General features: G+C 35.1%; 1 protein-coding gene across 3 annotated transcripts in view; it reads left to right on the forward strand.

The window, feature by feature from the left end:
• The window catches only part of babam2 (BRISC and BRCA1 A complex member 2), a 182,510-nt gene that overhangs the window by 28,766 nt on the left and 127,227 nt on the right, over positions 1–26,517 (forward strand). For all 3 annotated transcript variants that reach the window (XR_012392716.1, XM_021467158.3, NM_001017777.1), the window contains 1 exon segment: positions 10,930–11,024. Coding sequence is in view for 2 of the 3 variants with exons in the window: in XM_021467158.3 (XP_021322833.1) it covers positions 10,930–11,024 (95 nt within the window). In the remaining variant the exon portion in view is untranslated.

The following is a 26,517-nucleotide window of genomic DNA, read 5'->3' on the forward strand; positions in this document are numbered from 1 at the left end:
CTGCAAAAACATATGCTGCAATAGTTGGCAGTTCGTTCCACTGTGGCAACCGCTGAAATAGAGACTAAACCAATAGATAATTGAATATGGAAGCTTAGCTACTGTCACTGTAACAGAACTTCCTACATCTGAAAATACAGGTGCCTCTCTAATCCAAAGCTGTCCTTGTTTCCTATTAGCTATGGTTTTTGTGTGTTTGAATTGCTGGGCCTGCATCTCGAGTACTAGTTGGAAGTGTAAGGACGCACGGGACACAACGCCAAACAGTGAGTGAGAAAACTAAACTCAACTGTGTTGTCGCCTTGCATTGGATCACATCTGTACTAAAAAAGCTGCATGTGAACACACCAAAGGGAAGAAAGCTGACTGAAACAAAAGCCACATTGTGCGTCTGCCCAATAGGACGTGTCTTTCTGCTCCACAAGGGGCAGTAGTCTGTTTTCTTGTTTAACAAAAGGTAAAACAAACTTCCGACCAAGTGTGCCGCAAGCCTGCGTTTGAGTGAAGGTCTCGGCCGTTAGATCGCCCCCTGGGGGCTGGCTGCAGTACAAGTCATAAAGCCCGCCTCCTCCGTGTTAATGAAGGAGACTTGAGCCCAAATAAAATTAATTACACTTGCAATAAAATGTCCCGAAAGATGGTTTTGGTCGATTAAGGCACTGATTATTGTGCTGAAATAGGTGCAGATCCTCATTTTTGTAAACAGTTTGATTTTAGCAGTAATTTAATGCTGGGCATGTCAATGTGATTGACAGCGGTGATTGACAGTTTCTCAAAGCAGCGCGTCTGAGCTTCGGCAGAAGACTGAAATGTAATTTCTCGATTTCTGTGATATTTTACTATGACAAAATGAGTTCAGCAGTAAACTACAGTTTCTGACATACATGATCTGGTGGAACACTGTTTATTTGCTTAGGTCAGAGCTTTTTTCGGGCTTTATTAGTTTGCTAATACACACCTAGCCACCCAGATAGCAAAATACACTGGGGCCAGTTCTTGCCTGCCGGAGACTTACCCCTCAGACTGACTACCTCTGCTGGACCTACTCCTGATGCCTGGACTCACTGCCCGATTCCAGCCCGAGTTAATTGAGCCAGATGCGGCGGCCGAGCGAGCAGGCGCTGCCGCATGCGAGCCAGAATCAGCCCGCGACGCCGCGAGTAGGTTATATGCGCTGCTGCCCGGAGCTGGCGCGATTGAATCTTCATTATATACAACCCTCACATTTGTTAACGTTATTACAACCATTTTTGTTGATATGACAACAAACGCATGCTACTATGTGAACGCAAAGTATCACTGAGTTTAACCTTTGAATAAAGATGCAAACAGCATACATAGCAATTATTTAAATAAAGGACAAAATAAATAACAATAAACCTTTATCGATTGCACAAGTATTAAATAATAATAATAATAAATACGAAAATGACAATAAAACTGCACAATAAAATAAACCCATTTAAGTACGGGGAAAATACAGGAGATCGTTAGCAGTAATTCTCTTTGTGTCTAAATAATAATCTCCACGTTGATCTCCTGTAAGGTTATTTGAACTTGCTTTACAGGACGTCTCTGCATTTTAAGTTTTGGCATGTTATTAAGTAATCTACTGAATTTGCTGTTCTTGAAATCGAATCTTATATAGCCTAATAGAGCTGTAAATGTTATTTATTTACATCATTTACTGTTGGCGTTTTATTTGAACACTCCAGCTAACATTAAAATGAATGTAAATTCCTCGTTGCCAGACATAATGAAGGCATCGAATAAACCAAATGAAAACGGAGGCAAAAAAATTTAATAAATTAACAGTTCAAGCGAAAATGAATAAACAATATACTAGTGATGTTGCAGCAGATAGACATTGTATTAATAGTGCAAAGTTTTTTTGCACAAATTGACAAATTGCAGGGTTGGGATGTGTAAATATCCTGTTGATATTTAGTGATCTTGCTGTATTTATCTTCTAAACTCACGATTGTTCCCGCATGGTAAATCGTTATGGTGTGTAGGCTATATTTTGGGTTCTGTTGATGGCTAATTAAAAATAAAAACCTTTCTAAAAATGTATGTGTTGTTTATATGTTATTGTTCATATTTTACAAGTGTTATTTCTACCCCTATGAAGATAACGAATACCAACAACAAATATAACAATAAGAGAATATATTATTTGTGCTCATATTCAGGCTAGAGTGTATAAAAGATCGTTTATTTCTGCAGTCCACCATGTATTGCTTTTATTAAAGTTTAACAGCTTACATCACACCATTTTTAAACCGTATATTATTGTGTTTTTTTAATGTAAGTGCTTCTATTTACATCAGTGAGCGTTTGTTATAGTGCAGACACCGGCAGTCGAGTGAGAAGTTCGGGGGGCGTGGTTGATTTTACATAAAGCGTTTGGTTGGAAGCTCGACTCCGCTCATTTTCGCGGCTCCTCCTCTGGCTCCATTAGACAGTCCTTCTGCGCATGTCAAGGCTCCAATTTCAGCAGTCTTTTGCGACAGTTTGTGCCTGTCAAGCAGGCGTTTTGCCCTCAAGGCGTTCAATGGGAGAAGGGGCTGTCGCGTCGTCCATATTTTTTACAGTCATTGCTTCCGACATGCACAGACAAAGCATAAAGCAGCATTTAGTACCATTATCCCAGTAATTGTCACTCTTTGCCACAGAGGGATTTTCTTGTGCAAATATATGTGATAATCTAGTATTCCATGTTGTTAGCAAATTTTTGAGAAATATAGCATTTTTTGTTCTTTCTTGGCTTGATTTTTGTTTTCGGATTTTTTTGTAACAAAACAGTATTTGGAAAATAATAACTACAGTACTGTATAGTAAAACATTGTGAACTACAGAAGAAACATAGTTTAAGCCAGGGGAATAAACAAACAATAAGATAAACAAGAAATATGCATAAAATAAAACATAAAATAGAAATAATATACAAAGAGTTAAGTAATTCAAAATGAAGTACTGATATTACACAGGAAATTTTAAATGGGGCATGACAAGATAATGTTTTTTTAGCTTTAGGCCCAATCACAATTCTACTTTTGTACCCCTTCCCCTTAAAACTGAGTCTGAAAGGGAAGGGCTTCAAACTTTACCCCTAAGAAATGAGACAGCACTACAGCATCTGCACACGTCATCACATGTCATCACAATCTCTTACTTCACATGAGATCAGACGATCGCAACTTCTGTAGTTATTCCAGTTGCTTTTTTATTTTTATTTTAGCGCTTTTTTTTTGCATGACGGTAAAACATGAACGTGGTTATGAATATATTAAAACATGTGCTTGTTTGTTGTTTGTTCCAGCTATCTTGCCATTGTGGCTGGTGTATTTTGGGAAATTTTCTTACCTCTTGGTTTCGAGTGTGGTCCTGACAAATCTTCGAAGGACTATTTACCTCCTCCACTTAGCACTACGCCTTCAAGATAAAGAGAATTGGAACACTCTTACCCCTTTACAGGAAGCGAAAGGGCTAAGTGGTTGAATTGGGATTGGGCCTTAGTATTTCCCGAACCAGAGTGTGTTTCAAAATATTGTTGTGTTTCTTCTATGAATTTCTTAAAAAGCGGTTTATTATTGGAGAATTAGCATGGATGTGATATTTAGAAAGTAAAAGTAAAAAAAAAAATTATAAAATAGAATGTTTTTTTCAGTATCATTGTCTGTATCAATAAAACCCAATAACAAATTTTCTAAAACCAAAGAAAAATTGCAATATATATAAACTCAGTCACAAATTTGCAAAAGTTACCCCAAAATATTTTTGTGTAGGTACAGTACCAATATACATGTATCTTGTTTTACTTGGCAAATTACAAAAAGCACACATTGTGTCAATATCCGGTTTAAATCTTTTTAAATAGCTACTTGCTCGCTACATCACTTCACTATGTCACTCTCGCCGAAGTCTCTTTCAAGAGTTCACACTTAGCTGATGATTGATTATAAAGCTTGTTTGGCATGCTGTCCCGGGAGAGAGCCCTGAGCTCATAAAATTGTCAAGCCCGGGGTTCATTCCCGTTTGCAAGGTGAGAGGGGAGTTTGAGCTCAGGTTGATCTCGAGAACTCCCCTGCTGTAGTAGCTAATGAACTATGAGGGAGGAGATAATACGCAGATAGTGATTGCTCTTAAGAGATAACTACTTATTGGGAGCATGTCTATGGTGCCGAATTGAATTAGTCAATTAATTGGAGTTAAATATTTTTAGACGGTGGGAGGAAACCGGGGAACCCGGGGGAAACCCACGTGAGCACAGGGAGAACGTGTAAACTCTGCACAGAATTGTCAGCTGGCATAGAAAGGAATAGAACCAGTGACATTCTTGCTGTGAGGCAACAGTGCTAACCACTGGGCCGCCGTGCCACCCGTCTAGGAAAGCAGGAGAAGTTGGGCTGGAAGGGGGGATTCTTCAAAACGAAGATGGCTGTCATATGGAAATTAGGGTATAGTGGCTTAGGAGTCATCTGATTAGGGAATCATACATTGAATAATGCGGGGCCGGCTGCAAGCAATCATAAGCACATGATCCTCTCGACATCAGTTTATAAATAAACTTCACTTAAGGCAAGTCATTTCACTTGGTGGCCATCTTTGAAACACCTCTCGGGCAGTATGCTTAGACATTCTGTCTGAATGGAGAAAAATCAAATTCTCCAAAACTGTTTGCCAAGCTTACGATTACATTACATATCTGGAATCACCAATTAAATAAACCATCTGTCTCATATGTTCAGTTTCTAAACAGTCGATGTAAACAAAATCAGCACTTTTTCAGATTGTTTGAGCTAATGCGCATGCGCACTCGAAAGGAACGAGATCACGACACCAACCTCATTAATGTTCTACACTTTATCATCCTCTGGATAATGATCGTCAGATCGTGCTACTCTTCTGAAGTAATCTACAACTTGGTCTTGATGGTGAATCTTCTGCAGAAATGACAGTGACTCTTTGTTTACAAGTTTGTGGGCGTTTGAGTATTTGCTGTCATGTGATTTGAGTTTGACAGGCAGACTGTACCTCTCGTTCATTTCATACAAATTAGAAAAAAAAAAAATTGTTTTCAAGTGCACTTTGTTCATTTAAAAGAACAGATTTCAAGCTTTATGTGGATATATCTTAAATCTGTGAGACAAGTATTTGCTGAAATTCGTAATGTCACGCGTCTGGTCCGAGCTTCTCCCCGGAGAAATTTCGGTCTATGGCGATTGATGATTGGCTCCTGTTAAAGTGGACGGGGCTTAATTCGCCATATTGACTATTACACTTTTCCCCATTCAAAACTATATGAGTGACATGTCTTGTGTATTCTGATTTGTTGCTGAATAACCAATCACTCTTCAGCCTACGGGCTATGCCGATAAGGTAAGTATAATAATATAAGGCAAGTATAATAATAGGCAAGTTATTCAATTAAGATGTTGGACCTTAGATAATTTGTAATTGTTAAATAAGATTAACAATTGTTTGTTTGCTTACTAATAGACAGCTCACTACGTGTTAAAAAACACATCAAAAGGGTCTGACCAAGTAGTTTAACATATAATCTTGCTGAGGGATTTATCAACCAGCAAATCACCAACAAAACAGCATCCCTTTAAGTACGCTGAGTGCTCGAATTCATTCACTCCTGTAAGTGGGCTACTTTTAGAGAGTTGTGAATGAATTTATAGTAGACGAATTCTGATACAGAAATGCACTTGATACAGAAAACTCCAATTACAGTGCAAGAAAGAAGACTTACTGGTGTGCAGTTGCTCTGATTTAATATAGATTCTGAATGGTCGACATTTTATCAAGCGAACCAGTTTATTTAAAGGGATTTTTCACCCCAAAATGAAAATTTACGCACTATCTACTCATCCTCAGGTGGTTTTACACATATCTGCATTTCTTTATTTGCTTGAACACTGTTTACAGTAATATATTTTGAGGACAATCCAGCTTTCTTCAAAATATCTTCTTTTGTGTTTAACAGAAGAATTGAACTTCTAAAGGTTTGGAACAAGGATAACGAAATGCTCAGGTTTGGGAGAACTTTAATGTGAGCCAGTGATTAAATTACAAATAAAATATAATCCTTGACAGTTTATAAATAAGAAGTAAGGGAAAGAAGTCTAAACCCTCTTTCTTGCTTCCCCTTTCTTGCTTCCCTGCGCTGCAGAGTGTTGAGAGCGGTTGCCTGCTCCTGTTGCTAAGTGGATTTTTTCTGTTGCCCTTCTGAATGCCGATTGTTTATTTGTGATAGTAGTGCTCTGGCTGGAGTGCTGACTGTCTGGAAAGAAAGCACTCCAGTCTCTAAACTATCCTCATTTTCTGTTTTACAAAAGCTCGCCATAGTTGGCATGATGTTTCTCTAGTAGTAGCCATCTCATCTGCGCTAAGGGTGTGCATTTGGGAAGTGCTGTGATATTTTGTTCTCTTATTCCAATGCTATCTCTTTTCAGAAATTCAGCTTCTTTTTTTCTAAGATGCCATCAGATGTGACAGATGTCTGACAAACCTCATCCAAGCTTTTTTCCTGCGCTTTCTTATCCGTAGAATCAACTGCAAAATGACAGGAAAAGAATGAGTGACAAGATAAACAGAATCCTGTATATATTCATTATTATCTAAAAATACCATGGTCTGGATTGTTTAGTGTCTTGCCATTAATTGCACACAATCCAAGCAACTAGTGTTGTCACAATAATGAGATTTCTAACGCCGATACGATAACTTGAAAAATATTGATATTTTGAGACTGCCAGTAAAAACAATCCACATCTACAAGAGAATTTGAGATATTTATTAAAAAAGAAACAAATGGAGCCAGGTAGTCTCAAAAATAGTACATTTACTATTCACAATTCACATTTAAAAAATTTCATTTGTAAATTCAAAACACAATTCATAAATATGCAAATCCAGTTCATATATTCAAAACGTAATTCAAAAATGCGTAAATACAATTCATATATTCAAATCGTAATTCATAAACGCGTAAGTACAATTCCTGAATTTCAAACACAATTCATAATTGCGCAAATCCAATTCCTAAATTAAAAATAGAATTTGATTCAGAAAAGAATATAAGAATGAGGAATATTTGTGCATGCTGTGGTATTTCACTTGTTTGAAAAATTGTAACATTCAAAATGCCTTAAAAATGTTGTTAAAACAACAAACAAAAACAAAACAAAACTGCAATCTTTTCTAAGTAAAATTAAATATCAGTAGTCAGCCGTCCTTAAATCCAAAAGATATCAAAATACTAGTAAAAACCAAATCAGTGCAGTCTTCTCCAATCTTATTTTATTTTCTGAATGAAACAAAAATGTTATCTTATTATTTATTAATATCATTCAATGGAAAAAATCTGTTATTTTACGTTAAAATTACGCCGTTTAAATAACAGAAATTTACTGTAAAGTAACAGAGGTTATATTAAAGACATTTACTAGAAATTTTATTTAATTTAAAATCCATTATTTTACAGTAAATTTCTGTAATTCAACGGCTGCTATTTTATGTTTTTTTTTTTTTTTCCAGCAGCTGGGGTGCTGGAAAAAAAAGTTAAATAACAGCCGTTGATTTACAGAAATTTACTGTAAAATAATGGATATTAGAAACCTTAAAATTATTATTTATTTATTTTTTTTACAGTGCATATTATGCATTGGCGTTTATATGATAAACAGCATTGTTTGACATATAATTAATAAACATAAATGGCACTTTGGTGAACATTTGTGTTTTTAATGTTTACAACAGTGCTCTGTCTGTGTGTTGACCTGTAAATGTTACATTAACATATAGAACAACAATACAAAGCACAACAAGTTTTTGACGTTTGTTTTGTTGTCAGCTAAAGTTCTGATATCTCTGAATGATAATAAGTGTATTAACTTTAGAGATTTAGAGGGCAAAAAAAGGGACAACGCACATATCAACAACATTTCATTCAGCTCTCTCCAGCCTCTCGAAAATCAGCCCTACCTGAACATGTCGGTGGTTCATGTACTTTGCTAAATTAGTTGTATTAACGCATTTGGTTAGCACTGCTTTGTAGCAATATTGCATATTGGACTGTTCGTGTCCTTTTTAATTATTTGTCTCAAACCAAAAAACCTTCTCAACCAAAACTGGTTGTTGGCACAGCACTGTATGTCAAGGAGACTGTGCGCTGTATAGTGCCGTCACATGAAGCCTGTGTTGCTGGTGTGTGAGAAAGCAAAGCTGATATTGATTCTAACCAAAAGCAAGTTTTATCATTTGAAAACATTCAGTATTGATATCTATTATATAAAAATATCTGTATTTTGAAACACTGTAAGCTACATCAATGCTTAAAATAAAGTCATTTGAAACACAGATGTTGTTGAGCGAATTATGTAGTTGCTTGATAGACTACAAATCAATGGCAACCATGTATAGCTCCAAAAAGACAAACTTTTAAGAAATACCAATAATATGAGCACCGATGCTCAAACTCTACATATTTGAGGGAGGGATGAGCAAAAACACATTGAAATGTATTTTAAAATTAAATATTAGATGCCTAAATATTTATTGTGTAAAAATTAACTACAAAATACAGCAGCCAAAAATGTATCAAAATAAAATACTGTTTTGTGAAAATACTACAAAATACTTTTACATGGGAGTATAAAGGGTGTAACACACCGGATGCGCCGCTCGGCGCCGCACACATGACAGTTGAAATATCACACAACAGATGCACACATTCACATGGTATTTAAAATTAAACGCATCAGATGGCGCTCTGTGGCGCGGCAGAAATATTAACGGTGTCCTGAGTTTCAGCGCCGCCGATGTGCGGCAGTGGTGTGTGTACCCTGATAGAAACCTATGTTTAAAATTCTGAAAAACATGGCAGTGGCGAGCGGCGCTTCTGGTGTGTGACCCCCTTAACAGTTCTTCGCAAACCTTCCATCAATAGGCATATTTGATCAACATTAGTAAAGTAAAACAACAGCAACAGCATGTCTCTGAGCAAGTTTAGGTCAGCTTCTCTGCCACCTCCTTCACCTCTACTCCTATACATGAGGAGGTATTCCTAAACCTATGTTTCTTTCATTTTAGTATAAATTTTGTACAAGTTTCATACGGAAAATCCTGCCTTTAAGATGGTTTTTTTATTCACTGTAAAAAAAACATTTAATGCAGATAATGAGCTGGACTTGGAATATTGTACTATATCTCTTCATTGTGTTTCCATTCATGGGGTGGCCAGTAAAATTGCATCCATCTCTTTTAAAAGGGTGATATATGAAGAGGTTATTTAATTATTTTTTTTTTATTCACATAATCTTTTTTTTTTTTTTTTGCAATTGAAATATTCCATGCTTAATCTAAAAAACATGAATTTTTTTAAAAGAATCTTCCATAAATCATGTTTTTTTGCACTTGTGCTCTTTAATGCACAACATAAAAACTCTTCTGCTGTCATGTAACTGGACCAGTCAGTAAGTATAGACTGAAGTATTATTTAATATTTGTGTCTCATATACTGTATTGTGCCACTTTGGCATCTTTAGACAGACATCTTTCCTCTTTTATTAGCTATACAGTGCACCTGCAGATCAGCTACTGGCATTTGAAATGGCCAATGAAGCATTGTAGGACTTATTTTAATTCTGTTAATGTCTGGGGTTTCTTGGCATCTACATCAGCAATCCATCCAAAACTCCTATTATTTGTGCAGTTTGCTCATTCTCCCGATTTTTTCAGTTCTTCTTTAACAGGAAGAGTCTTAGTTTTCTCAATTAGTGTACACAGTCTTTAGGTGTTTCTAAACATCCTCTGCATTTCCACCTGCAGCACTGAGACTGAGAATGACTATGTGCCGAAGGCTTATTATTCCTGTTTTTGAACAGATATTGTATTCCATCCTATTTCCAAAGCTGATGCTTATGCAGAATTGTACACTGTACCGCCATTACGTATTACTGGTCTTAGCATTGTGCAGTATGCTATTTTCAATGATTGTAAACGCAGATACAGGGACACTGAAGCGTTTCAAAGTCATGTTCATCAGCTAGTTTGGTTATAAGCTGACATACGAGCAATGCACTATTGATGAATTTGTGATGAATTTGGCTACAACGCTGTTTAAGAACTTGCTCCAGCACTCAAATGTTTGCAGGAAATGGATGTTTTAAAAACTTCCGTTTAGATTGGCATCGAATTCCAGTATCGTAACAACCTTCCAACTAAAATGAGAATTACAATTTTTTTTTTTAAACAAAGATTATGATTTTCTCACGATTTGTCATGACACTATGTTTATAAAACAATGTGAAGACTTATGAAACCACCTACTGTATTCTTACCTTAAGATATTACTAGCTGAATCATAGAGATGCTGGATAAAGATCGTGTGGAAGGTTGAATCGTTATTTACGGCTCTAAATAGTTATATTTAAAAAAATGTCAAATAAAAAAGTTGTTAATAAAATGTTAATAAAAATATAAATTTCACTACCGATTGGTATCGAATTTCAGTATCGTGAAGCTAATCATAATCTAATTTAATTCAACATCACTATAGCTCATGAGGTGAATGCTCAGTGTGATGCAACTAAACTGATTTAGCACTAATTTCCCAAAGTTAGCAAACAGTTTGAACAAAAACACTTCTATTATATTGCATTTTAACATGATGAAGATGATGGTGCTAGGCTAATCTCATGCCACGAAAGCCCAGTTTCACTCAATTGCTTGGTTGTGTGTCCAAGTAATCTGTGATGACATTTGTTGACAATAATTATCATTAACAATAATTATCAATTTTATCGATTAGTAGTTGCAGCCCTGAATGTGAGCTGTGGTTTGTGAAGTCTATTTTAGATAAGACTTTTAGTTTTTGATGTAATAATCTGTGAAATTATTTTTCTTTCCTTTTATCAGGGGACATCATCTTTAACGCCAGAGACCCAGAACTGCCCCCAGACTTTATCTTCGGAGAAGATGCCGACTTTCTTCCTGAACCATCTGAACTCCCGGTGTGTATCAAGACTATAATTATATGACATCCATTCACAATGCTTCATTTTAAATATAAACAGTGTATGTCAGCGGCTATATATGTTTACACATTTTTTACATTATACATGAGTTCAGATCTGTTTACATGTACTCTAAGTATTGTAAGCTGATTCATATATCTGTTTATATATGTTTTATATACTTACACGCTCTTCATGTGACATCACATCACGCTTGTGGAGACGGCATGGATATGACACCAAAAAAGCTACAGTATAAGTTAAAAGTGTACACAGACATGCTTTCTAAATAAAATAAATACACTCATCGGCCACTTTATTAGGTACACCTTACTAGTACCTGGTTGTTTACCCTTTTGCCTTAATTCTTCGTGGCATAGATTCAACAAAGCACTAGAACTATTCCTCAGGTTTTTGGTCCATATTGACATGATAGGGGCATGCAGTTGCTGCAGATTTGTCGGTCGGACATCCATGATGTGAATCTCCTGTTCCACCACATCCCAAAGGTGCTCTATTTTATTGAGATCTGGTGATTGTGGAGGCCATTTGAGTACAGTGAACATGATGCTCATTTGAGCCCAAAGTGTGCCAAGAAAATATCCCACACACTATTACACTACCACTAGCCTTAACCGTTGATACAAGGCAGGATGGATGCTTCATGTTGTTGACTCCAAATTCTGACTGTACCATCCGAATGTCGCTGCAGAAATCGAGACTCATCAGACCAGGCAACGTTTTTCCAATATTGTATTGTAAATTTTGGTAAGCCTACATGATTTGTAGCCTCAGTTTCCTGTTCTTATTTGACAGGAGTGGCACCCAGTGTGGTCTTCTGCTGATGTAGCCCATCCGTTTCAAGGTTGCTCTTTTGCATACCTCGGTTGTAACTGGTTGTTTTTTTGAGTTACTGTTGCTCTTCTATCAGCTCAAACCAGTCTGGCCATTCTCCCCTGACTTCTGGCATCAACAAGGCATTTGTGCCCACAGAACTGCCGCTTACTATATTTATATATATATATTTTTTTTTTTTTACCATTCCCTGTGAACCCTAGAGATGATTGTGTGTGAAAATCACTGTAGATCAGCAGTTTCTGAAATACTCAGACCAGACCGTCTGGCATCAACAACCATGACTCATTCAAAGTCACTTAAATCACCTTTCTTCCTCATTCTGATGCTCAGTTTGAACTGCAGCAGATGGTCTTGACCATGTCTATATGCCTAAATGCATTGAGTTGCTGCCATGTGATTGGCTGATTAGAAATTTGCATTAACAAGCAGTTGGACAGGTGTACCTAATACAGTTATTGGCGAGTGTATGAATACTGTGTATGGCATACAGGCTTTCTTGTCCACATATTTAAAGGAGAAATCTATCTCTATCTTACCATCAGACTTCATGCACGTGCTGACTCTGGGAGGATGTGATTGATAGAAATGGAGAACTTGTGTGGTGGAAAAATAATGAACGTCTCTTTTCTAAAATTGTCTGAAGTCTTTCTGATTCGTTTGTTGCACTGCTGGTCAGATTGTCATCTTTTTTTTAGCATCATGCTACCTGCGTTAGATGGTGTTTCGATATGCTGATGTTTAAGTAATTTGTTTAACATAAAGTTTATAGTTTTTGTCATTCTTTAAGCAAGCTATTTTTTTTGGCAAATCAAAATAATATTTTAAATATATTTTATTAGTCTAATTTTGAGTTTTTCTTAGACATCTATTGGATTTTCATTTAATTATTTTTACTGTAACCTCATTTTAGCCCAAACATCCATGCTGGACATCTATTAGATGTCTATTAAATGCAAAATTGTTTTTTTGCACATTATACATGTTTTATGAAAGAAAGCCTTTAATGCATTCAATGCAAATAGTTTGCTAGTAAATTAGTTAACGGAATGCAAAGCTGATTCTAGCATCCTTTATAATTCCACAAGGTGCCCACTTTCCTTTCGACTTTAGACATTTTATTATTTCTTTAGTTTCATTTCCTAAGTCTACTTTCTAATTACTTGTACTGTATTTTTAATAAATTATATTCCCACCAAGCAGTTTCACAATTTATAGACATCTAATACACTTATTTCGTGTGGCTGCCATTTAAAACTAAAGCAAGGCTGTGGCGGGAAGAAACCCGGAAGTATTGGATAAGCAGCACTGTAAACATTGCAAAGACATGCTGTGGACTACAAACCTTCAGCTGTTGCTGCAATTTCAAACTGCAGAAATTGTGTAAACATCACTTTATAATCCTTTAGTAAATTTAATTTAAACGATTAAAAGTAAATTTAGGCATCAAACAAAATCACAATCTCTTTAAGAGTAATACGCTTAAGTATCCTTCTAGGCTTTAGTTCATGGCACCAGGTAAAAACTATGGGGACGCTTCACTGCTTCAGCCTATGTAACCCGAATAGTGATAAAACAGTGCAGTCGTCTGTAGCACATGCTTGTGTTGTCTGTAATTGTATTGTCCCAGTACTGAAATTGTAAAAACATCTATTACCCGCTAACATTTAGGCACATTCCTTAACACATGCTGATATTAACCATTGCTCGATAGAAATGACTTACATTTCAGTACCGATTGGTGCCAAAATTCAGTATCGTGACAAGTCTAATATAGTGAAAGAATCAGTTCATTATCTTTAGTTTGATAAAGAGCATCTAAAACATGTGGTCTGATATCCCTTTTTATTTTCACTAACCATTCAGAACGGACCTTTAGGTCACTCGTAAGGCAGTGAAACAATACATTTGTGTCACTTTCTCTTCACTGATAAGATATACAGCTAGGTAAACAACGTTCCTGTGTGACTTCCATCGACAGTTTGTGGTTTCTTCCCACCGCAGCCTCGATTTCGCTTTTAAACTGGCAGCTGCGTGAAACAAGTCTGTAGACGTGGATGACATGGCTAAAATGAGGCCAAATTGAATTGAGTGCAAATTTAATAGACGTCAATGAATTGCCCAAAATTAGACTAATCATTGACAGATTAGAAAGACTTCACATGTCTAGTTATTAATTCCTGCGTATTTGATGACTAGTCTAGTTTTGCGATATTTTTAGATGTACACTAGATTTTCACAGACTGTCCAAATATAGCCCTGTTTTAGCCAAAACATTTATGGCTAGACATCCATTGGATATCTATTAGACATCTAGACATCTTTTAAGCAAAGATAAATGCTTACAGTTTTTTATAGTGTCCAAATTTAGTTTTTTTATTTCAATTCTAAACAAAGTGCTTCATTAAACAGCCTAATGAAAATAAACAGCCGGTAATTTTACATGCTGTCCCAAGGATTTATTAAATAATGCGTTGGCTAACACACTCACTTTTTTTTTTTGCGTGTACTGTATATATTGTTTGTTAGGCACTTTCTCGTGCTTTCACTGACTTTACACATTTAACATTCAGTCTTTAATCTAGTATTATGATGAACAAAAGATATTTATCATCAGACTGGAAATTTTAACTTGCTTTCATCACTAAAATGAAATTTGGACCAGTTTTCTCTCAACACAACGTGCTACAATAGTCCAGCCTTACAAGTCACATTTTTAACACTGAATCATTACTGTTATTCTAGAACAGGGGTGTCAAACTCAATTCCTGGAGGGTAGTTCCAGCCCTGCTTCAACACACCTGTTTGACACCCGTGTTCTAGAAGGACAAATTCCACTGACCATTCTTCTATTCTATTCTATTCTATTCTATTTTATTCTATTCTATTCTATTCTATTCTATTCTATTCTATTCTATTCTATTCTATTCTATTCTATTCTATTCTAATCTATTCTATTCGTTTAGTTTAGTTTAGTTTAGTTTCATTTAGTTTAATTTTCTTTTGTGGTGAATAATTTACTCATGTCAGTTTCCTCTCAAACTTTTTTAATTCATTAAATTACTTGCCATTAACCATTATCAAAATTTGTCAATTGGGTTTGTTTCTGTTCCTGTTGGTTCCCATCCAAAGTAGTCAAACAAGGAATACAACCAAAAAAAATAAATATATATAATAATAAATAAATAAAATAAATAAATAAATAAATAAAGCAACACTACCCTTACAAATAATTTTTGTCTATTGTCTATACAAATCACCATATGCTATTAGCTATTCTTAGGATTTGCGCATTTATGAATTGTGTTTACAATTTAAAAATTGGATTTGCATGTTTGATTTGTGTTTTGAATTTATGAATTTTATTTGCGCATTTATGATTTGTGTTTTGAATTTACAAAATGGGTTAGCAAATTTATGAATTGGATGTTTGAGTTTATGGATTGGATTTGCGCATTTATGAATTGTGTTTTGAATTTACGAATTGGGGGCTGCACGGTGGCACAGTGGGTGGCACATTCGCCTCACAGTAAGAATGTCGCTGGTTCGAGCCTCAGCTGGGTTAGTTGCCGTGTCTGTGTGGAGTTTGCATGTTCTCCCTGTGTTCGTGTGGTATCCCTTCAGATGCTCTGGTTTAACCCCCCAAAGTCCAAAAACATGCGGCATAAGTGAATTGGGTATGGTGTTTCCCAGTGGTGGGTTGCGGCTGGAAGGATATCTGCTGCGTAAAACATGTGCTCGATAAGTTGGTGGTTCATTCCGCTGTGGTGACAGATTAACAAAGAGACTAAGCCGAAAAGAAAATGAATGCATTTACGAATTGTATTTGTGCATTAATGAATTGGGTTTTTGAGTTTAAGAATTGGATTTGTGCATTTATTAATTGGTTTTTCAATTTACAAATTGGATTGCGCATATATGATATGAGTTTTTGAATTTACGAATCGGGTTTGCGCATTTATGAATTGTGTTTTGAGTTTACGAATTGGATTTTCGCATTTATAAATTGTGTTTTTGAGTTTACAAATTTAATTTGTATATATTTAAATTGTGTTTTGAATTTACGAATTTGATTTGCGCATTTATGAATTGTGTTTTTAAGTTTACAAAGTGTATTTGTGCATTTACCAATTGTGTTGTGAATTTAGGAATTGGACTTACACATTAATTAATTGTGTTTTGAATGTATGAATTCGATTTTCGCATTTATGTATTTTTTTTTTAATTTATAAAGTTGGATTTGCACATTAATGAACTGTGTTTTCAATTTACGAAATACATTTTTTAAATGTGAATAAGGGTCTACTATATGTTCCGGCATGTTTCAGTTAAATGGGTCTAACTTAAAATTAAAAAAGCACCATACAGGACGTTTAAAAAATAGTTTTCTTTCTGCAATAATGACTTTGTGTTGGCATTCATGTGCATTCAACTCATAAATTCAATTTATCTGATTTGACTTGACAACAACATAAATACAAGGACCAATCAAACAGAAAGAGGTGGCGGGAATCAAAGACAATTACTGATAATGAACTAAATGACAGAGAGAAACAAAACACAGGAAAACTAAGATACAAGTAACACAACACACAGTCAATGACTGTGACATTTCCTTAGAGATAATGTTTTAAAGAAGAAATTTTTGCAAGACATATTCTGGATTTGTCTGGACTGTGACCGTAACGCTCCTCATACCCTGATTGCTTAAAGCTGTCCTCCAGGCTATTTTTAAGGAGGAACGGAATAAAAAAAATCCCCTGCTTATGTCAGAGTCTGTGAGACGGTGACTATTGCTCATCGTCTACTGAATGCAGCTAAAAACATGAGGGAGGGGGAGCACCTCTGTGTGCAGGGCTGTGCGCAGTCATGTATTTGTCTCTCCGTTTTAGAACAAGTTTGTTCAGCAGTTTGATTTATTTGAAATATTCTTTCAGTGGTTTTTCAGCCACTCTGTTTCTTAACAGTTGCATATGTTGTAGCATTTTTATGCGAATATGTCTCACAAACAGGTGTTCAATAGTTTTATATACACTTATATTGACTCTTTAGCAGATGGTTATTCTGGTTTAATTTGTCTGTCAGTGCAGCCCCTGCAAACTGATCATTTTCATATAGACTAAAGATCTTTCACACCCTGCAGCTGTCTTTCAAAGCCTAGTGAGTTGCCTTGCTGTCTGATTACTGTATGTGTAAGGAAAAAGTCATTCTTCACACTTAAGAATTAAATTCATGTCAAGTCATGTTTTGTTTTTATTTTTAAAGAGCTTTATACAATGCCGATTGTGTCAAAACTGCTTTACACAGGTACATACTATTAAAAATAACTCTAAATGTAGTAATTGAATTAAACCCCACACCCCTAAGCCAACTCTTTTAATGATATTTTCAAGCTGTGTCATTTATAATCAAAATAATAATAATAAAAGAATAAGAGACCAAGATCTGAGCCTTGTGGTACCCCTTTGAGTATTTTTGAGTGATATGATGCCCCTTCATTGTCTGCTAAAATTTGATAGTGGTCCAGTTGGTGCCAATGCAGTGCAGTCCCAGTAATACCAACATAGTCTCTTATTTAGGAGAATGTTATGATCAATAGATCAAACGCAGTATAGTTTATGACACTATATGCAACCATGATCTGAAGATAAGAGAGGGTCAATTGTAGCTCTAAGTTCTTTTCCAGCTCTATAAAATGCTCTAAATCCTGATTGGAATTTCTTGAAGATTTTGTTTCTTTCGTCAAACAAACATAATTGAATGAACTTTGAAATATCAGTGTTGTTTACATCAATTTCATCGCAATTCAATATAATCTTTAATTAATATAATAATAATAATTTATCAGCCCAGCCCTACATGATATTGTCTGTCTTTGTACTTTTTTTTTTTGTAAATGTGTTCCAAACTGTCAAATAATTAGGCACAGTTGCCCTGCTCTCCCCTACTTTTAAGATTCTGCCATTCAGAATGAGATACAATGATGCTTATTTCCAATTTCAGACTTGCCGTTACACTAAAAGTGGTTTTAATTTGACATCAGCAGTGTTCAGATGCTGAACACAAACTTGTTTTCTTGCTCCATGGAATATTGCAGAGTTTTCACGATGTTGTGAGAAATTCCTAATGTCTCAGCAAAAACTGGGGTTGTTTACAGTCTGTCACAACTATTCTTAGCTGTTAACCACCATGTTTCCATGCCTCGAATTTGCTAAGGTGTGAAAAGCAATCTTAGAACAGGTTCTATACTCCTATAAAGCTCATTCATGTAGTTTGAAGGCAGTAACTTGATTATTAAAGTTTTTTATTTCTCCCTGTATAACAGATATATGTAAACTGGTGTTAAAGAGAGTTTAAAAACCAACAATTCAAAGCACAATTTCCTGAAGATTTTTTTTTACGTTGATTTATTTTACAGTGATAAAAAATATTTTCTATGATAACACATCTATTTATCTGTCCGTCCGTGCGTTTATCCATCCATCCATCCATCCATCCATCCATCTATCTATCTACCTACCTACTCGCCTACCTACCTTCTGACCCTCTTTTCTTTTTTCCCTCCTTCCTTCCTTCCTTCCTTCTACATTTTGTTTTTGTACAGTGTTTGAAGCTCATACTAAATAAATGCTGTGAATTGAATAAACTTAAAAAATGACAGTTAAACTTACTTATTTAACTTACAATGAGGACAATATGACATGTTTTTAATCAAATATGCTTTTAGTGCATTGATAAAATTAAAACTTGGGATATACATTCAGATATATATATATATATATATATATATATATATATATATATATATATATATATATATATATATATATATATATATATATATATATATATATATATATATATATAAAGCTGAAATAACTCATTAGGATTTTTTGTTATTCTATGTATGAATTCTTTGTAGTCTATTTCCAAAGTACTAAGAAAAAGCAAATATACTTAAAATATTGTGTTGTTTACTTATTTCACCTTGGACAACAAACAAGATGTTCTGCTTTAAATTTGCACTTAGCACAGACACTTTGATTTTACACATTACTTATAATATTATGACGATGAGATTAAGTTGCTATAGAAAGATCATAAGTGTACTTGACTAGCTGTGAAATTGATGCATGAAACCGAATTTGACTTGGTAAGCTCCAAAAAAGTATTCAGATACACTTCATTCAAAAAGGCAGGCAGCATGTGAGACCCTCAGGCCTCACCACTTTCATTGAAGGTCAGTGAGTGTACAAGTAGCCAGATTACCACACTGTAAAACCCAAAAAGTTAAGGTAAGAACCAGAATCAAAATCAGAATGAGCTTCATTGCTAGGTATGTTCACATATACGAGGAATTTGTTTTTGTGACAGAGCTTCTACAGTGCAAAAGAATTACAGAGACAGGACAAAAACTGATAATAAATATATTTTAAAAATAGAAGCAAGTAGTGCATGCAAATATACAAATCGACAATTGTATGTACAGCTATATTACTACATACAACATTATATATGCAGATGTTATGTTAAATTGGCATGTAAAGTGTGTTGTTAAATAAGTGTGTATGTGTATAAAAAGTGTATAGCAAGTAGTAATGTTGGTTCCACAATTATTATCATCAAGTGTTTATGAGATGGATTGCCTGAGAGAAGAAACTGTTTCTGTTTCAGGCTGTTCTGTTGCACAGTGCTCTATAGTGTCAACTAGAAGGTAACAGTTCAAAGAGGTAGTGTGCGGGGTGTGAGCAGTCCAGAGTCATTTTGGCATCCCTTATGCTTACTCTAGATAAGTACAGTTCTTGGAGAGTAGGAAGAGTTCACTCAGCAGTCCGAACTATTTGACGCAGTTTTCGGAGGTCAGATTTGGTAGCCTAGTTAAACCAGACAGTTATTGACGTGCAGATGACTGATGTAATGTTGGAGGTGTAGAAATGTTTCAGCAGCTCCTTTAGGAGGTTGAACTTCCTCAGCTAATGAAGAAAGTAAAGCATTTGTTGAGCTACTACAGCCTTTGTTAAGCTCTGTAACTTAAACCATTTGAGGAAACCGATTGCAACAAACCAGTTAAGTTCAAAAACTAATGCTAATGAGTACTGTAAACTTAATCCATTTGAGTAAATGAAGTAATTTGAGCAGAGTAAAACCCAATAAATAAAAAGAACTCAAACCAACGGAGTATTGTAAAACCCAATATGAATAAACTCAAAAGAACCAATTTCCCTTATTGCATTGCATTTACATTTACATAAACTAAATCCATGATATTGGCTTTGTTACTGCCATCATCTAGTGTCAAAACCTAAATACATCACCTTTAAGTTACAACTAGTTAAGTCTTTTTATTAATGTAAAGTTAACTGAAATGACTAATCCTATTTTATTATATATTTTAAAATAACTAATCATATTGTATAGTGTATGCTGTGTCTTCTGAAAAGCAGTATGAAAGTGAAAGTGAAGCACACCTGCATTTATTTAAACATGACTATGTCTACTGAAGTCCTTCATGTAATGTCTCTAATTAACCTCCATCAAGCACTAACACTAACCTAGCAGCTCTCTACAGAGCTTTACCACTCTTCATTTTAATTAGTGGCTCTTCCGCACAGAGCAGCTAATTGTGGTGAGGTGGCTAAGACAGTGGTCTAAGCTCCGGGATGGAACATCTGACGTTAGCCATGGGAAAACCAGAGAGATCAAAGCACACTCAGTTTAAGTTTACACAGGCTTCAGAAAACCGAAGCTGCAGTCTAGACAGCAAACATCTCTGCCTGTGGTGATGTCTTGTTTAAGCTTATATTAATGATTCATGCCAAGAATAGCCCTGCTATCCTGCATTTTGGTGTCACCTTATTATAACTGCAGTCAACTGAGAGGTTCAGGTTTAAAGGCATCATGACCCAATATCAGAGTGAGACTATTGAACAGTTTCAGTCATGTAAGGTCAAAATAAATAACATTAAATAACTGAACAATTAAACATTAAACATTTGAAGTGGATCTAAACGTTTTGTCATTGTTATCCTAAAACTACTCACTAACACCCATCCTTGTTTTAGGACAATTTTGAAAAACTTTTTTGATCTACTTCAAATGTTGACTTCTGTAAATGGCTTTACAGCCTCTTAGTTGATCTCATTAGCCCCTTTCAAACAGGTATACCGGTTAATATCCGGAAAATTTCCGCAACGGTAAATTTAAAAAAGCGCTGTTCACACAGGCACAGACGTTACGGAATATTTCCAGAAAAGACCATTCACACATCCATTCCAAAATGCCGGTAAATTCTGACATCATTTACCAGAAGTGAGCTCTAAACGGCTGTGCTTGTATTTGTAAACATTTGACTACATTGCAAACACTGTGAATGGATAAGTATTGTGAATAACTACGATGAAAACATAGAGAAACACTTTCGCATGTTGAAATGTTCATAGTATGTGTGTGTTGGCGCTCACCGGGTTGCTTTTTATGCACACGTGTTAGAGCCTGAACGTAAACAAACAACGGCTTATCGGAAGCGTTTTATTGATAATTATTTACACGGTTGGCATTAATAAGGAAGCTAGAAACATTATCTGACTAAAATCTAGCAGCTAAATCTGTCTGGGAAAAACATTTACCGGCTTTTATTCTCATTAACCGCGCAGACGTGAATGCGTCTGAGTGTTCTGGTTGGCTGAAGTAGACGTCTTACGTCAGCGCATTCTAGAAGTGAAAGTGGTGCTAACAATTCATGATAAATTTAAAATCCAAAATGCCGTAGGAGAAACTAATCCACTTGGTCTCGCAACACAAAGCTCTTTATGATAATTTATGATGGGGTTCCAGAATCACTAGCAAAAAATCAAACTGAGCCAACGACATTCTGAAGTTAACTTTGAATCAGTCAGGATAATCCCCACTTTGATTTGGAGGTGGAACTCTTCTTCCTCTCTCCGCAATCTAAAGATGGGATAGACTCTGGGGCGCCACCAAGGCCACGGCCACCCTTGTGTAAACTCTGGCCACACCTGTGGCCACCCCAATATGATTTTGTTGCTGATATTATTAATTTAAATGTACTTGCGTAACTGCACAATATTGAAATAAATAAATAAACAAATAAATACATACATACATACATACATAATTAAATAAATAAATAGCAGCCACTAAATTATCATGGATTGACGTAGCTGATTTACTGCCCCTCCCCCTCCCCGATCCTCGTTGACAGCACGCACACCCCTTCAATAGACAGCAATTGCAATTTAATATTTACCTTAAGGTATAATAGAAGAAGCTAAATTAATAATATTGTGGCTAAAAAATGAATATGGATAAATGATATTATTAGAGTCTGTATAGTGTGTGTGTGTGTGTGTGTGTGTGTGTGTGTGTGTGTGTGTGTGTGTGTGTGTGTGTGTGTGTGTGTGTGTGTGTGTGTGTGTGTGTGTATAGTAATGTTCATTTGTTTGTTTTATTAATTAAGTAATTGATCTACATTAATTTTAGATATGGCATATACCGCATGCTGTACAATAAAAGTATGTGAAAAATAACTGAAAAGTTATTTATATGAAAAGTAAATAAATATTGATTGATTATTATTTTTTATGTAATTTTTTAGGACAAAATAGCAATATTTCAAGAGTTATTAATTAAATTAATTAAAACCACATTATTTCATTTACCAGAAACAAAAATATAACATTACACTGAATTCATTTTGTGCGTTTGTGTGTATGTGTGTATGTGTGTGTGTGCCATCCCAAAGATCTAAGAAAGATTTCTGGGGGCGCCACTGAATAGATCCAATGTGCCATTTTTCTTTTTCTTCTGTAGCAGGGAGATGATAACAAAATCTTCTTCACTAATCGAGGACTCCATTTTGTAATGTTGTGTAACTTGGTGTGCAGGGTTTGTATGCATGATGGTATTTTTTAATTTTTTTGTATTTAATTTTTCAGTGTGCAAATACTTTTAGTCTTAAAATGTGAACATGAAACACATAGGAAAAGTTGACTAAGAAACTGAAGTCATCTAGAGGTTGTATGTAAATGAGAATGGGAAGCACTACCATGTAAAGAATCGCAAAATCAACATGAAACTTGACTGGCAACCAATGTAGAGGGTCGAGTACTTGCGTATTGTGCTCATGTTTTGTAGTGCCGGTCAATAATCTGACCGCCAGATTTTGTACTAATAACAGTCATTCCAGAAATGATTTAGGTAGACTTAAATAATGCAAGTTGCAGTTGCAAAAAGTTTGCTGATGGAACTAATATTCTTGATTCTAGCAACTAAATATTAATTGACAAAAAACTGCTTTTAACAGCAATTTACTTTCTTTGGTTTATAATAATCTAATTTCTTTCAAAATTCAAAAGCTAGGGTATGACCGACATTAAATCCTCTTGCTGTCTGAGCACTGGCTGTGCCAAAATGATGCAAATGCTTAAGTCAGGGTCACAACAACTCTGTCTTTGGATGATACTTTCAAGCTGGTCAGGGCACCTCAGGATCTATTCAAGACCCTTAAACTAGGTCTTCAACTAAAACTAGTCATACCCATTTTCTATGTCCCCACCTACAATCTCTGCCCCTCCTAAAACACAAACTAGATAGGACAACTTTGACTCATTTAAGACTTGCTGCAGACTTGTGATCAAATTTGCAGACTTGTAAGAGACTCCTGTAAGCCCTTGCAGTCTTGTGGACTTCTTGAGGATGTGTATGACTGCAGACTAACCAACACATCTTAATAAATCAGTTCTGCATGTTCGAGTCTCCTGGACTGGGTTCTCATTCATTTAATATTTTTCCAACACAAGGCAAACAGAAGAAGCTTGTGTAGCATGGAGCGATTTGAGCTCATGATACCCCCCCCCCCCCCCCCTCATCCAAGCAGATGAGGATTATTGCACTTAATGTTAGCAAATGGTGTGGCAATGCTGCCTCACTACTCCCACAAATATCTGGATTTCTGGCAGTTGTTCGGTATTTCCCAGCATGCGCATGTGGTTCAGATGCAGGCTAAACACAGATATTTCTAATTATTACTTTAAACATTTCACAGAAATGTCATTCACAGACGAAATCCTGGTGTAGACCTGGAAGCAAAGAAGGCCAGAGGAATGAAAGGGCTGAAATTATACAGGACACTTAAGACAGAATGCTGCAAGTATTTGGAAACTCCAGAGGTTTCCAAAGGGCTAATTTAAGAGGCTGGAAAAGACAATTGGAAGTGTTTAAATGAAAAAGACAAGTCTATACACACAAAAATGTTTGCCTGACAGGTTGTTATGACCACATATTTAAAGCCTATTGGGGGCACAACTAGAGTAAATGTAATACTAATGTCACTCCTGTGACTTGCAGTTTATTGTAAACAAAATGACAAAAAACTAGGCTTGGATGACTTATTCATTGCTTAGTCACAATTAGAAAAGCATCATAACAAAAAATTGTGTTTTTGTAAAAAAATGAGACAATAGACAGTGGTGGGTTTTGCCTTCGTTGACTTTGTGAACCTGTTCAAATGGAAAGCACTATATTCAAATTATGTTTGGCCATGTTGACTATTAAAGGCTCATTATTATGACTTGGTCTATTAATATATGTTTGATAACATGATTAAAATGAACTAGTCAACCAGAAAAATATTTAATGGAGGGCTGCCCTAATAATAACAGTAAAAAAATCCATTACATTTAACCCTTATGTAGTGTTGGGGATGTTTTCATCCACTCTGGGGTGATTTTGAGTCTTAATTTGGACATAACTTTTTTTCTGTGTTTCAGCTAACAGGATGATTTTTGGTGAAAAATCTAATGTTGACACTTACTTTTAGAAAATGCTTTAAAATAAAATAGAATAAAATAAAAAACTCAATGATACTCTTAAAATAAATTTTACTACCCTTTTGTTGTGTTCTGGATTAAAACATCCACTCAATTAAACTGCTAAAAAAATGCATCAGATTAAAATATATATATGTATATATATTTTTTTTTGCATAAATCTGTTAATCAACCTCAGTCCTGACCAAAACTACCTGTAATTTTCCAAACAATTTAGATGTTATCTCTTTAAATGCAGAATTTACAAATGATGTCACTAATTTGTTTAAAAAAAAAAAAATAAAAAAACTCACACAAAATGACCTATTTTCAATATAAAAAATAATTGTGGACTGGAATTTATTTTTATTTATTTTTTACTTTTTTTATCAAAGTCTTGGATGGGATACAACATTGCCTTTGATGGATTGTTTTTAATTGGTTTTCATTTCTTCTCCTAATTTTTACTGTTGGTGGCTGGTTTTGTATTATTGACTTCCATTATAACCCTGTTTTTTGTAATCATGACACCATATAATCATGCATTTTAGATTGTTGGCGCTTTTCCCTGTTGGAAAGTTGTAAAATTTGTAATTTTTACTGTTGATCATAAGATGACACCATTAACCCTTTAGATAGGTCTCTACAAAAAAATAAAATAAAGCTTAGTTTCTGGATCGTGTATAACAGCAAATGAAAGTGTGTTTATGTGAGAGTGTGAGAGTGACCTTTATGCACTTACCTTGATGTGTCTGAGAAAAACAAAATATGCATCTCAGTTCTTAGAACTACATGAAGTAAACCAAAACAAAAACTGTGTATTTACGCACTATCCAATGTGTCATTGGGGCAAAAACAGCCACGAATAGTAAATTAGGATGAAAAAATAAAAAAATAAATCTAACAATGCATCAAAGCCAATGTGATTACTAATCATTCACATGTCCTAAACTTTGATCAAATGTTAAAAAATCCAGTCCAAAGATACTTTTTTATATTAAAATTATGTCATTTTATGTGTTTTTTTAACCAAACCAGTGACATAATTTGCGAATTTGGCAATTAAAAAGTTAAAATCCTGTCATTTTCTTAACAATTTAGTAGTTTTGATTAAGACTGACGTTCATCAACAGATTTATGCAAAAAATAAAGTGAAAAAAATATTTATCTGACCCAATTTACAGCAGTTTAATTCAGTGGATGTTTTCATCCCAAAAATAACAAAAGGGTAGTAAATTTGAACAGTGCATGAGGAATACGGTTCTCGGGGGCACGTTTTAATGTTGCAACTTATTTATGTAATTCAGGCTACTATAATATAAAAAAAATGTTATTATAACTATTATAATGTAAATAATTTAAACTATTGATATACCACAGTATAGTGGAATAATAAAGAGTTCAATACATTGAAATGTCCATACCGTGAGCCTTAAACATCGTTTCCTCATTATCATGTAAGACCCCTAGGTTTAAAATCCAAACAGCGCTTCAGGGTCATTAATATGCATGTTTGTAATGAGGTATTGTCATTATATACATGTGTATGTTTGTAATGAGGCAACAAACACATGTAAACAAGTTCCAAAGGGTGCACATTTTGTGACAGTTTGTTGATAGCTATAGTGTCACCAGCACTTGCACATTTGCCTTCAAAGCTATAGGAATACGATCGGACTACATTCACACATTTTTGGACTACATTCAGTTTTGGTTGAACTTCTGAAATCCAACCATATTGCTTTTGTTTGCTGATATTGCTAGGTTTGTGGTGAACAATTCATCTGTGCATGACATTAAGAAAACGA

The sequence above is a fragment of the Danio rerio genome, chromosome 17, assembly GCF_049306965.1.
Source record: "Danio rerio strain Tuebingen ecotype United States chromosome 17, GRCz12tu, whole genome shotgun sequence".
Taxonomy (NCBI): domain Eukaryota; kingdom Metazoa; phylum Chordata; class Actinopteri; order Cypriniformes; family Danionidae; genus Danio; species Danio rerio.